The sequence below is a fragment of the Cygnus atratus genome, chromosome 7 (assembly GCF_013377495.2).
Source record: "Cygnus atratus isolate AKBS03 ecotype Queensland, Australia chromosome 7, CAtr_DNAZoo_HiC_assembly, whole genome shotgun sequence".
NCBI lineage: Eukaryota > Metazoa > Chordata > Aves > Anseriformes > Anatidae > Cygnus > Cygnus atratus.
In genome coordinates this window covers 22,173,520-22,187,622 of record NC_066368.1, presented here as the reverse complement: position 1 = coordinate 22,187,622, position 14,103 = coordinate 22,173,520, and the positions used below count along the sequence as shown (strand labels likewise).

The 14,103-nt window shown below is 49.7% G+C and overlaps 1 protein-coding gene across 3 annotated transcripts in view; it reads right to left on the bottom strand.

The window, feature by feature from the left end:
- Positions 1-14,103, bottom strand: part of PRKG1 (protein kinase cGMP-dependent 1) — a 467,733-nt gene that overhangs the window by 432,169 nt on the left and 21,461 nt on the right. The window contains exon 1 of one of the 3 annotated variants that reach the window (XM_035538220.1): positions 6,719-7,096. The exons of 1 other annotated variant lie outside the window; for it this stretch is intronic. In XM_035538220.1, the coding sequence (XP_035394113.1) occupies positions 6,719-7,029 (311 nt within the window). In that variant the 5' untranslated portion in view covers positions 7,030-7,096. Of the gene's footprint in view, positions 1-6,718; positions 7,097-14,103 lie in introns of those variants that run through there. One more of the 3 variants, XM_035538236.2, reaches the window with a different exon arrangement.

Below are 14,103 nucleotides of genomic sequence, written 5' to 3'. Positions count from 1 at the left end.
GAATTATTTGATAAAGGAGTTGTTTTAGGCTCCAGTGTAGCAAATACTTTTGTTATTTTTTTTCCTGCTCTATTAGACCTTCAAAACAAAAATAAGCCACACAAAATGTGAATGGTGTGGACTTCTCTGCCTGCACATACCCCCTGGAAATGTCAAAACAGCAACCGAAAAACATCTGCACAGGTATTTATCCTTTAGCCAGCTACAAATGCATTCTGGCACCACAAAAAGCCAGAAGACAAGAAATATCAGCAGCACAGGCAGCTAGGGGTGTCATTTAAGACAGTAAATCAAAGCAGTCTCCCAGGACCCTTACCTTAAGAGAAGGTTCACGTTCATTGACTTCTGAAATTTTAGCATCCCACAGTATCTATTCCAAGCAGCATAAGCAAAGAAACCATTACATATCAAGTTGCTGTAGGGTTTGTTTTTTCGGGTTTTGTTTTGTGTTTGTTTTTTAAACCCTGCAACGGAGCATCTCCCCCCTTGACTCACACTCTGCTTCAGGTCCTCAGTGAGAGGGTGTTTAGCAAAGGCATGAAGTCCTTTCCCCTTCCAGCAAGTCTGCAGGACAGGTCGCTGCTGGCGGACAACTAGTCTAAAGCCTTGCGCTACCACATACATTTTTGCTCACTATCAGCACACTGATCTGGTGGGTTTTCTGACTCATTTCTGATACGTAGGATGCATATTGTATTTAGCAACACGGGATGCAAAAGCTCAGCACAACTTTCACAGCAAGTCTGAAGAGATGGCATTCATGCCCAAGGCCAGGGATCTTATTTTCTACTGATGTACTTTAAAACTACCCATCAACAGCAATTCACCCAATAATACAGAGAAGAGGAAAAAAAACAATTCTCTAGAAAGTGAATTTATGGAGATATATTAGAAATTAAAAATATGTTAATGACAGCCCTTTGTTAAGAGCTATTAGCTTGCTTAAAACTACTATACTTGCTGAATAGTTTTGTTTTGCAGTCACCAAAAAAAAAATCAATATAGTTTCTAAACAAAAGTCATTTTGCTTAAAAACTTTGTGTTTTACACTATGCTGCTAAAAGAAATATTCAAAAGCTGCAGAGATTCAGAGAATTTTGTGTTGCTTGTTGCTACTAAGCAAAATTAAAAATAATCGAAATTACATCGAAGTTTACTCTTGCCATCACTACTCAAAACAATAATCAGACACAAAATGACAAAACAGACGGTTTTAATACCTTTGTCCAACAAATTACTTTTGACCTTCCTTTGAATAAAAACATCTCTGGTCATTACGGTTTACAGTTGGCATAAAAAATTACCTGCCTAAACAAGCGTACTTCAGAGATGACCCAGACAGTACTTGGATATAGAAAAATCTTTGTCCTCCGCATAACTAAATACAATACAGTTATTCCTTACCACTGCTAGTAACCAAAGTCTCAGAAGGCTGAATCATATGAAGAGCAAACCTATCAGCAATCTCAAACTGCCACTTCACAACACATTAAGTGGCACAGACTTCGAGGCATGAGTCACGCGCGTGCCCCTGTGCAGAGGAAAGCCCCATCCACCAGCACCACGGTACTTCGCTACTGCCAAACCAGACCTGTCAAAACAGAGCGAAATAATGTTTGACTGACTTCCATTCTCTTCTGTCCTCGCCGTGCTGCATGCAAAGCTCCTGTCAGGGAGCATATAATCCTTCACAATGGAAACCCATCCCTGCGGAGCGAGAGATATGGGTTTCTGAGCTCTCAGACCTGCTGCGTGAGCACGCTGGGTGCCTGGGAGTCTGTGCAAGCCGCCTCGGCTGATCACACAAGTGGGGGAACAGCGGGCACCTCGTCCCTTCCACAGGTCTCCTACCTGCGCAGAGGTGCTTCCCCATCGCCTCAAAAGCCTCTAAGTCCTGCATACCAGTGAAGTCCTAACCCTAAGGTCCCAAAGCCCAAAGTCCCCCGAACCACAAACGCCCACTGACTTCAGTGGATGTCAGAGCTCAGTCAGGAATTAGCAGGTATTTCCAGGCACGTAAATTCTTCTTTAGGACAACATTAACACTCAGACTGAATCAACGTTATGTCACATAGCAACCCCAGCAGTTAATTACACTCAGACCATAAATGAATTCCAACTGGTCACATCACATGGAATTATATTTTGATACTGGGGAAAAAAAAATATAATAAGGTTGCATCACCGTCACCTGTTTACATCCATCGCTGCTGACTGCTTTTGATATTCTGTGCTGCGTGACACCAAAACCTGAATGCAGCACAACTGTAGAAGCCACCAATCCTTGCCTGATTTCATAGCTCCTGCACTACTTTTCAGGAAGCAATCACTCCGGGAAGGTTGTCTCAGCTCCTGATCACAGGTCCTTCATCAATCTCTGTTTCGAGTGGTTAAATTGTGTTGCAACCATCCTCTAAATTATTGTTGAAACGGGAATGTGTGCGTTTTAAGAAAAGGGGCTGTTGTTATTTTTAGAACTAGTTTAAGAGTTGTTATTAACGGACGGCTCCTAGGTACTGCAGCATAGATATCATTTATAAATATCAGCAGATAATTTTATGCAAACATTCTAAATATGAAGCGCTTTTCAAATATTTCTGCTTTTTTATTATTACTATTATGATCACTTAAAAATATGCCCCTGGCCCATACAAGATGTGCTCATTTGCCTTCTAAGCATCGCTTTAGCTGTTGAAGGGATTTTGTTAAATCTCTTGTATGTATGTTGTACTTTCCCTAAGGCTATGCAACCAAATATGGGTTTTGGTTTTTCTGAAACCCAGAACTCTTTAACACCATGCACAGACTGCTCCTCCCCTCCAAAATGAATCTGAGATTTTGGCAGATTTCCCAATTTTACATTCGAAGCATTCCCAAGTCTGTTAACTCATAAAAACAAGTCTTTTTCCATCTTACTCAACAGTTTCTATAAATGACACAGCACTTTGCCTCATCTCAGAGAAGGCAATGACAGAGCACACGCCACCTCTGACAAGAGAAGACCGGGCCCTATAAATCCTTCATGCTCATTAGCTCTCTGCTTTGGTTTCCATTCTGCTCATACAATTTTTTTCCTTCTGGAAAACAAAATATGCTGATTACACAGTCTTCCATCAAAAAGAAACCATACAGGTGGGGCCGATCACAAAAGGAAACATCATTTTAAAGTAATAGTCCTGGGTGTTTTCCCATTGTAAGTGCAAAATAAGGAAAGCAAAGAAACAAATGCTACAGCTTCCTAACTGAAAAAGCTGTTCTTCGGTCTGCAGCTTTGTAAAATGTTAATTGAAATAACTGTTGGTACAAACTTGGTCTCACAGTACTCTTTTAAAGCTGACAAGCTGTTAGCAGTCAGAATATATCCTGCAAGAGGTCAAAGGTGTGGAAAAACAAACAGAGCAGCAATTCTAGGAGATGAAGAGGAGATAAGGATATGTCATAGCATTTTTCAGCCAGGGAAAAGCATCCAGCATTCTCAACAGTCTTTACCAACTAACTCCAGTCACTTCTTGAAACCTTTGGGGTAAAGAAAAAAAAAAAACACTTTAGACAACCTTAATCTAGTTACTTCAATACAAAGACTGATAAAGATGCAAATGTCTGACTTATCTCACTGGTCTCATAACTGAGAAGAAACTGGCAGGATGTGTCCCTCTACATATTTTAGCTATACACTCCTCACATGAACTCCCATTTCACGTTAGTAAGATTAAAAAAAATAATAATAATAAAGGCAAAATAAGTGCAATACTGCAACAGGGACTAAAACTGAATGCTCTGACACAGATTTTTTTAAAAAACTATGTGTATCTTAACCAGTGGTTTTTCTGCATGCAAGGTAAGGCCTTGCAGGAATTTTCATGCTATTTTTCTCTAAGAGGCAGTTAAATTTACTTTCACGCTTAAAAGCCATTCAGAGTTTAATTATTTTACAACCAAGAATCTTCCATGTGGCATCAAAACAGCTTCCACAGATGTTTCACCACAGACAGACAGACAAGTAACACAAGCCATCATGCTTTCATGATCAGCAATCATTTTTAACAGGCTTTCACTGACCCTATAACATCCAGGTGCCTTAGGTGCTCCACCAGATCAGGAGGGCATACCCAGCACCACTTAGCTGAAAAGAAAAGAAAAGAAAAAAAAAAAAAGGAAAAAAGCTGCAAATACAGGCAACCAAACAACTGAAATTTTTCCTTGTCCTCTTGGCACTCCTACTTTGCCCAATGTTGGAAAACAGGAAGATACCAAAGGCTGGATCCCATCACCTCAAAAGTTGTTGAAATTCAGCATCAATTGGGAAAAAAAGTCAACCCTGCCTTTTATGTTTTAATTGTGGTTGGCTTCTAGCTCCTTTCCACCCTAACCTCCAGTACCACCATAAACCGTTGTTCTGAACATCAAAGTATGGTAAAGATTGTGTTCTGCTTGTTTAATCAAGACAAGGACTTCTCAACCACATTTGAGCAGACTGTGCAAGTCACATGTAGAAAAGTGTAAGAAAAATCGCAATTTAAGTATTAATGATACCAATAAATTAAAGCAGTTGTGCTTCCTCACCCAGTTTCCCAGACATAGACACCACAATGAGAGCAGCTCATCTGGATTTTAATGGTAAGAACTCCAGGCAAAGCGGAATACACGGCTCTTGCTTCTGCTTTCTTTTACATAGGCATTTCTTCCTTTCTACTCGGATGCTCAAATTAAAAATGCTCAACAGTGCCATACCTTATGGATTTAGTAAGTGCCCGAAATGACCACCTATCTCCAGGAGACCGCATTGCCTCAGCAGGCATCCATCAGTCCTCTGGCGTGAGGCTTTAAGAGCTGACCACAAAACAAGACCGTTCAGGCAGAACTGCGAATACTAGAGCAGAGCACGGTCCTGAAGCTGCAAACAGTGATCTTTCCCACCTCAGCGATTAAGGTGTGAAGCAGTAACTCAACCTGGAGTATCCTAAATGGCATCAGAGTATTGACCGTGGAAGGTCAATATTAAATACTGGTTCAGGCAGGTAGCATGCACTACGCTCCAAGGGTGGCTACAGGAAGGCATTTATGGAACGAGAAACTAAAATTCAAGCCAAAAAACGTTAATTCAAAGCTGTGACAGGCTTCCTATGTATTTCACTGCACGGATCAGAGATTGAAGATTTGCTCTGCTCAAAGTTGGAGCTCTTTCACAAGCTCTAGGCGACTCAGTATGCAGCTCTATCGGTTAAAACACGAGAACCACCACGTCTGGCGTGCAGCAGCAGGGCAGCAGCACAGCCGCGCGGGTTCCTCCACACCAAACCCTCTGGGAGCAAAGCCTTGACCCACCACCGCCCTCAGCTCCCCACCACCATTTTGTGCTCGGACACCAAGGGGCAAGCACGCATACACCCGTGAGAGAAAAATAAGTGTTTCTGTCAGCGACAGGCTGGCGAACAGTGGAAGTTACAGCCCAGTCCCTCACGGCAGCCTTATCATTAGCTGTTTTGGTGTGCTGTATGCTAACTGAAGGTACCACAGGTGTGCGCGCAGTGCCGGGGAGCACCAGCCCTCGGTCCCTCGCCTCTCCTCAGCTGCCTTATGCTACCGAAGAGCTCGGGCTGCCAGGCGGCCGGGCACCGGGGCAGGGGGACGCCGAGCCTGGCTGAGGTGTTCGGGGGGCTTTCTGCGACCACCACAGCGTCGCCCCGCCGCCGTTTTGGATCCCGATCCGCAGCCGTTCGCCTTAAAAGGGCAAAATATCTGTGGACAACCGGCGCCAGGGAGGGAGGGCGGGGAAGGGGGAGCCTGCCCCCGCCACACGGCGGCTCCTCGGGGCCGGGCCCGGCCGAGGGTCCCGGCTATAGCGGCCGCCTCCTGGGGCGGTTGCCGGGAGACGGCGGGGCCCCGCCATGGCGGCGGGCAGGGCAGGGCCCAGGCGGCGCGGCCCCGGCCCCGGCCCCGGCCCCGGCCCCGCTCTGCACCGCGGGCGGGTCCCGGCGGCGAGCGGCCGCCGCCTCCGGCAGCCGCGGCGAGGGCGATGGGGAGCACCTGGGCGCCTCGCCCACGGCACCTGCGCGGGTGCGGGGCGCTTTCTGGGTGGGTTTTGTGTGCTTTATTATTAAATATATATATTTTTTTTTTATAGAAGGCTCCGCTGCCTTTTTCCAGGAGGGATGCGGCTGCCAGCCGGGTCAGCGCCGCCGCCACGTGCGGCGGCGACCTGCGTCCCGAAGCTGGGGGAGAGGAGAGGGGAAAAAAAAAAAAAAGAAAAAAAAAACGATACTGATGGAAAAAAACAACTACGGGGATGTTTTGGCTGCGACCCAGCGTTCCCGTGCCCGCTCGGTTCCGCGGGAAGATGTCAGCCGCCGGCCGGGCGGGTGCAGCCCCGGCGCCCCTCGTCCCCTTCTCCCCTCGTCAGCGCCGCGGTTCGGGGGCCGGGGGGCTGAGGCGATGCGGCCCCGCGGGGGCTCCGCTCCCTCCACGAAGCCGCCGCGATCCGCGCAGCCTGCGGCGAGGCAGGACGGCGGCCACCCGCCCCATCCCCATCCCTGCCGCTCTCCCTGCCCGCAGCCCCGCCGCCGGCTCCCCCCCTTCCCGCGGCAGCTTCGCCCCCTCGCCGCCCACAGCCCCCAGCCGGCCCCGCTCCCAGCGGCCGAGCGCGGAAACTCCGCCGGCGGCCCGCGCCCGGAGCTCGCAACTTTCCCGGAGCTGCGGGCGGCCGGTCAGCCGTGCTTACTGCGGGCTCTTGGGGTAGAAGGGGAGGGTGACGTGGCTCAGGTCCTGGATGTCGAAGGCGGTGGGCTCGGCCGAGATCGCCTGCCGCTTGGTCCGCTGCTCGCCCTGCAAGGTGCCGGCGCTCTGCTGCTGCGCCTGCTGCGTGGCGGGCCGGATCACCGAGCGGTACTTGTCCAGCTCGTTTTGCAGCTTCTGGATCAGTTCGTCCTTCTGGTCCAACTCCAGCTCCAGCTCGTCGATGAGCGCATCCCGCTGTCGCAGCTCCTCGATCTTCTCCTGCAGCGCGTACTGTAAATCCCGCAAAGTGCCCATGCTCCCGCCGCCGCCGCGCTCGCCCCTCGCCTGCCGCCCGGCAACTTTCCCCCGGGGCCGCCCGCCGCCGCCTCCCCGCCCCCGGCCCGGCTCCCCCCCCACCCCGGCCCCGCTCCGGCCCCCGGGGCCCCGCCGCCGCCGCCGGCCCCCGCGGCCCCGGAGCCGGCTGCGCGAGGGGCGCTCCCGATCCACCGGCGCCAGGCGAGGCAGGAGAGCGGGCGGGAGGCTCGCACACGCCCGCACACACGCGGCGGGCAGGAGGGGGCGGGCGGCCGGGGCCGAGCGCGCCGCGGAGCTCCCGCCGCCTGCCGGGGCCGGGGGCAGCGCCCGGGGCCGCGGGGGGTCCCCCGGGACGCCCCCGCCGAGGGGAGGCCGCTCCCGGCGGGCCCAGCCCCGGGGCGGCAGCGGCGCGGCCCCCCGTGCCTGCCGGTGCCTGCCGGGCTCGGCGCCGGGCACTTTGCGGGGCTGGTGGTGGTGCGGGGGGTGTGAAGGAGCGGGCAGGTTTTGGTGGCTGCTCCGAGTGGAGGCACGCACCAGCGCCTGCCTCGGTCTCGGCCAGCTGCGAAAGCCCAGAATTTAACGCCACTGCTGGGCCGCGCTGGCAGAGCCTGGAGGCAGAGCGTGTGGGTCTCAGAGCACTTCAAAAAACACAGACGCACTTAAAACATGGGAACCAGGATCTCTGCACAGCCCCACAAAATCCAGTTGCTACCACACCAAACCCATATGGGTGTAGCCGGTGCACGAGGGCTTTCTGCCTGCCGAGGCACCGTTGCACACTGGTTCTACCTCTGCCATGCAGTTCATGGGGCTGCGGCACAAAAATAACGGAATAAAATAAACGAGCCACATCGGCCGAGCCCACTGTGCCAAATGGCTTGCATGCCCCAAGCACAGAAGGGACAGTGCCATAGACTGTGACAGCACCTTAGAAGGAGGGAGCTGTGGGCAAGCAAATGGACGGTTTGGGGTTTCCCGATAAGATTGAAGGGTCAGGGGTAAAAAAAAAAACCCACAGCCCGGCTAGATGTGAGCACTGAGCCACCAGCATGGATGTTTTCAGGGCAGCACCTGCAGCTGCTTCAGCTCCTTCTCCTGGAGTTTGGGCTGGGGAGGAGAGCTGGGAGATGCAACCGTGGATGGGTTTTTGAGGTGGGTGCTACCTACTACATGTTTGTATCTGCTGCTGGCAGTGTCCAGGCCTCCCAGCAGGGCATGGGAGAGGAATAAGAGAGATCCAGACAGTGCTTATGGGGTTGGTTTGTTTTGTTTTAGTGTTGCATGCTGGTGCTTGGCTGAGTCCAAAGTCCCAGCTTTCACCCTGCAGATGGTCTTTATAAAATTAAACAAAAATAAAAAAGAACGGACAAGGAATTACAACTACTCCCTGTTCAACACTGCTGTTTGAAAGGGCCTGGATTCTGCTCGTAAATCTGGTGTGAGGCTCTGCAGGTTTGTCGACGTACTTGGTACCTTCTGCATTTTTCAAGATGTGCATGTGGAAAAAAATAGGGTTATGTAAAATGCTTCAGCTCTCATTCTACTTGCCATATATGCACCAGACACAAAAGCAAAGTTCCCTGATTGTTTTCATGGGTTGCCACCACGCTTTAAGTTCAGACAGTGTGGTTTTTTTGTGTGCGTGTGTAGCTCTTCCATTTCAACCTTCCATAATTCACTGGGAGCAAAAATACCAAATACCTTCTGAACATTTCCATTTTAAAGATGGACGGTGTTAAATGGATGCACATGTGCTGCCTACAAACTAGAAATCAATGATAAAAAAAAATAATAGCATCGAGCCAACATGCTTAAAGTTTTATTGTTTTCCTCCCTACAGAAGCAATGCAGACTGGTGGACGAGGGAGACGCGATACAGTTAGCTGAAGCCCACCAGGATTCAAGAGAACAGCAGCCCTGGGGGAAATTTGTGCATAATTTCTCGATGACAAGCAGTAAAGCCACATTACTCAGTTCCTATTAGAGGTGCACAGCCTGCGACTGAGACAACATTACAGAGATAAGAAAGGATCTGGAGAAAAACATGAGAAATTATGGGGAAAAAACTGGCAAGGAATTTGTCAAGTATATGTAAAGGGAATATTTATTTACAGGTGGAAGGTAGGCTTTCAGAAGACCTACAGGAGAGATTGTATGGCTTGGCTTTAGGTCTGTGACTATAACCAGCAGCTGTAAATCCATGGCCAGTCTTCCCCAGCTGACGGATGAGGCCGAAGCAACCCAAAGGGTTTCGCAAGCTGCCAGCCGAGGTGTGCCACCTGAAGGCAGCAGCCAGCTGCCTACTTTCGGCTGCTTGCTGCTCTCCCAAGGAACCCATCAGGTAAGTGCTACTGCCCCGCTCCAATAAAAATAAATCCTCCCGTCCTGCTCCTCTCGACTTAATGTTCCCAACAAAAAAAAATCTCAGACTCTCAAAGCAGCTGCTTTGTCTTCTTGATCCCGTGAATGGAAAGAAATGGCTCTAAGGAGAAGAATGGCAGGAATGCGCCAACTGGCTCCGTTTCGGGAGGACGGGGTGAGGCTGCTTGCGGTTTGTTAAGGGAGCCTGTGGCAACCACCATCCCAAAGCCCGCTCCTGACGCAGCCACTGCAGTGCTGTGCCTCACCTCGCACATGAATGCGGGAAGCCAAAAAACAGCATCTGCAGGCGGCGTTCTCCCCGTCCCGAAACATCGCGCCGGGCCCACCGGTGGGAATCACAGGCAAAACGTGCAAGACGTGGCCACGTCTTCTGTGCCCCTCACCAAATGGGCTCCAATGTGCTCACAACGCTGCCTCTCTGCACAGCTCCCGGGTTTTAATAGCTTTGCTTCTAAACCTTTCAAGGATCATCTGTCACCAAATGCACCCACTCAGCTGCCATCTTCCAAGCTAAAAACATATTTGAAAGCTCTCGATTCTGCAAACACCTCCTAGGGCTCGCCAATCAAAGCTCAGGTACCAAGCGGGATCACTGACAGGCAAATGTCACCTTGCTGCCGCCAGCCGTGGCAGCGCGCAAGGAGAAGCTGGAGATGCATCGCTGAGTACATGCATAAACATTTTCCTCCTCCTAGCAGCGTTTTTGTTTTTTCCTGCCTAATTCACTCCAACCCATTCCTTACTCCTTTCCCAAAATACCGGCTCCCCTGTCTGTAGTGGAGGGTGAGGAGAGAGATGGCAAGACATGGGGTGTCCAAGGGCTCTGGACACAGCTCCCTGCCACTCACATTTTTGAACACACTCCTTTTTTGCCTTCCCTCCTCACCAGGGGACAGTTGGCCATTCTTTTTGCCTTTTGCCCCAAACAGAGTGTCTTCAGCACCTCCTTCTGGGGCTGTGGTACCCTGGAGGTTTGCAAGGGAGAGCTAGACAATAATTCACCCCTGAACGATGAGGATGAGGCTGGACCTATTGCCTCAAAGCAGCCTCGCCAAAACCAAGGAGCCCTTGTGTTCCTCCCCACTGCAGCAACAGGGATACCCAGAGCCAGCACTCTTGCAGTGAGCGCTGTCTCTTAAACCCCACTGAGTACTAAGTGCTGGAAGCGCATCGACATCTCAACCAGATCATCTCAAGGTTTTTCCTTTAGCATGTAGATTTTTTCTACTATCAGCAAGAAGCACTGAGAAGTAGCTCTTGTGAAGAGCGTGCAACCGCTCCAGCCTTCTCTAGGAAATCCTCCCAGTGTAAGGATGATTTGGAGCAGATAAAGTGCATGACAGAAAATACTCCCAAGGTCTATTAACAATACAAAAAGTGCACACTGCAGAGACCAGAAAAAATAATAGCACACTGTACTGTAATTGGTAATATGTTTAGCTTTTTATATCACATTAGGGGCATACTTAATAACACAAAAATGAATGCTTGTGTCATGCAAGGCAAAAGGATGAGCCATGATGAGTGTATAACAGCACAGGATTACCTGTGCAACACGGAGGAGCAGTTTCAGCTCTTCCTCCCCTTGCATGCAAACATGTGCCAGAATCTTGCTTCTTCCTCCCATTGGAGCAACCACAAGAGGTTCTTCCGGCTTCCTCCCCTCAGCTAAGTTCCCTGTCCACACCTGCCTGCCTCTGTGTCCACAGGAACCACAGACCCTCTGCCCTCCAGAAAACATCCAACATGCTTTGGCTTAAAGGTGTCTTTATGAGCCACGACAGACAGAAAGCTGGATTTTCAACGGCTTGCCCCATCAGATGACCACAGTGGTGGCAGGAGGTGTTCAGTGCCACCTGGTAGCAAGGGCCACCAGGGGCTCCTTCTCACATGAAGCCTGTGGGGCTGGGCTCTCTCCAGGACAGAGCAGACATTTTCCACGTGCCCGAGACAGGAGCCGCAAGCAGTAGTGGGTGAGGAGAACTGGTCCCTTCAGGACAGCGTTTCCCCCTGCCAGGAATGGCTGCACCGCCCGGCGAGGCCAGCACAATGCCCCATGGGCTGGATCCAGCCAGGAGCAGCTTCAAAATGATTCAGCTGCCTTAAGAAGTCTCTTCAGGCTTGCATTAAGCAGCAACTTGTTCCAAAAACTGCCAAAGTAAATACTTAGTGCTGTTTTGCAGTTACCACAATTAGACACTGCCTATGCCCCTGCTTTTCTCAGCAGTCCCAGCACACTGACTATGTAGAGCAAAAGGAGCATTTAGGCAAGGAGAGTCATAGAAATACAGTTTTCTTTTGCTTGCAGCCTTAAGCTACCAGCAAATGAACCCGGGGACCAATTAAATTAAATGCAAGGAAGCAGATCTAGTCTTGGAGCCACGATATACATGATATAAAGGAGGTGAAGTTTGTAGAAAACATCAACTCAGTTGACATAGTTGGAAAAACAGACTGATTCTGTTTTCACACACGCATCTGTGAGACTGGGGGAAGCTGCAGCCTTTGAAGGAAGATGGGAGCAGAGCATCAGATCTGATGCCACTGATTTGGGACAGCCCACACTCAGTGGCCATTTTATCTTCGCTTTTCCCCTGCGTGCAATCTCGCTGTCACAGCAAAGGGGCAGGAGTGCTCGGTGACTCATCCCTTGCCCAGCCCATGCACCGAGCAGCGCGGGGTCACCGCCAAAGGACAGAAATAACTGTCGGATCACACAACAGGGACAGCATTCTGAAGCCCTACACGTCACTCGGTCACCAAACGGTCAATGTGGAGGCTACCAAAAGTTTCCCAAGCCTCACTTTTCAGAGGCAAGAGCCTTACAGAGCCGCTGACCCAGCCAGAAACCCTACAGCTGCCCAACATATGCCCCGTGCCACCTTCATGTTAAGTTGCTTCAGAATGGCACTTAGGCAGAAAACAAATCTGACTGATCCAAGCAACCAGGTGCTCAGTGGGGCATCACACATCTGGGGTCGGATCCTGTCTTCCTGCATTCATTCCTCTGCTCCTACTGACCTTTTCAGTGTGAGATCATATCTTTGTTTCTCTTTGTATAGACCATGTTGGGCTCTGACTGGCAACAACAGCTTCTCATGGCACATTTGGGAGTAGGATTTTTGGAACTGGCATTCAGTGGTATGCTGGTAAATACTTGGGTTGATCAGCAGTGATGTTTGTCTTGTAAGTCAACCTGCTATACTGGTCAACCTGGTATACTTGTAAAACCCCTCCACAAAAACTCAGCCAGAGGCATCACCTTTCAGCATCCAGCCACATCTTCCATTGCCACAGACTTCCTTCGCCTTCTCACTGACTTCTCAATCACAGTTCTCTGGCTGCAAGAGGACGAGAGCAGAGTACTTGTGAAGGCACGAACAGCAAGACACTTGTTTACCCCCCAAAAAAAATATTTTAAACTACAGCAGCTCATTTCTATGGCCTAATTTTGAAGCTGCTTGACACTATTTCTTAACTTCCCAGGGCAAACTCCTTGCCTGCCCCAGGCACTGGCAATCCAGGTGCCCCCTCTCATTGCCCTTTTGGACCCGGAGCATTTCTTCTCTCTTTTCACCATAATTTTCACCATAATGTGCCACTTGCCTACCATAATTGCTGTGGTTCTTTAAGCTGATTTATCCTACCTTCAAAACAATTCATTTATATCTGAAATTGGATTATAAATAAACATGGATTACTCTACCGCCAGTATGAAAATAACCAGTGCGTTGTTATCATTATCTTATGGTGAACGCATTGTGAACAAGTGCACTGTCTCTTTATATAATCAAATTAATTCCTCTGCTTATTAGAAAGTATTATGTGGATGTTTCAGGTATTTATAACAATAAGCATGAAACATTTTAAATCTGTATTTTATGCAGCTGGACAGACTGGTGTTTCTTAAAGGTAGGCAGGCAACTTAAATTTTTTAGAAACAGATTCATGCTAGAATTTGTTCTGAAGTCTTTGTCTAACACCACCTCATCCTGGGCATATTTTACTGAAAAACCACTTCTATTCAAATATCTGTTTCTCTCCACAATTCTTAGCTTGCAGAATACATTTCCAAAAAGGCTTTGTAGTCCACGTTGATCCCCTGGTCATTTAAGGCTCTGAATAAATGGCCATATCCCACAGAGGACCCGGCTTGTTAAGATACCAAGGAAACATCCATGAATCATCCAGGCAGAATCTGCAAACAGGGGCTCATGTTGGGTTTCACAAAGGTTTTACAGTGCTCCACTGACTTCCACAGCTATTTCTTATTTATGCTTGGGAAAACTTCATCAGGTTGGGCTCTCTGAGTGTGTAAAAATGTTTACGCTCACAGCTTTCTCTCTGTCACAGTCTGCTCGAACTGATTGCTCTACTCATCAGAGCATTAGAGGCCATCAACGCCTGATTTCCTCCGCACTGCCAACATCTCTCGATTGACTGCCCTGCTGCCTTGGGTGCATCAGGGGATGGGCAGCGCTTTTCTTCTCACCCGCACAGTGCCCGCTTCGGATCACGCTTCAACCCCTGGGCAAGGTGCGGGGCTCCAGCCTTGCTCTCACTGCCTGGACACCACCGTGCAGAAATCACAGCTCCTGCGCTTGCTCTGGGCGAGCCGGGCTGGGCAAACCCAGAGCTTCCAGCCCCTATACATCCCGTGCTTCTGCTCTCTGCAACGAGAGTGCAAATTCA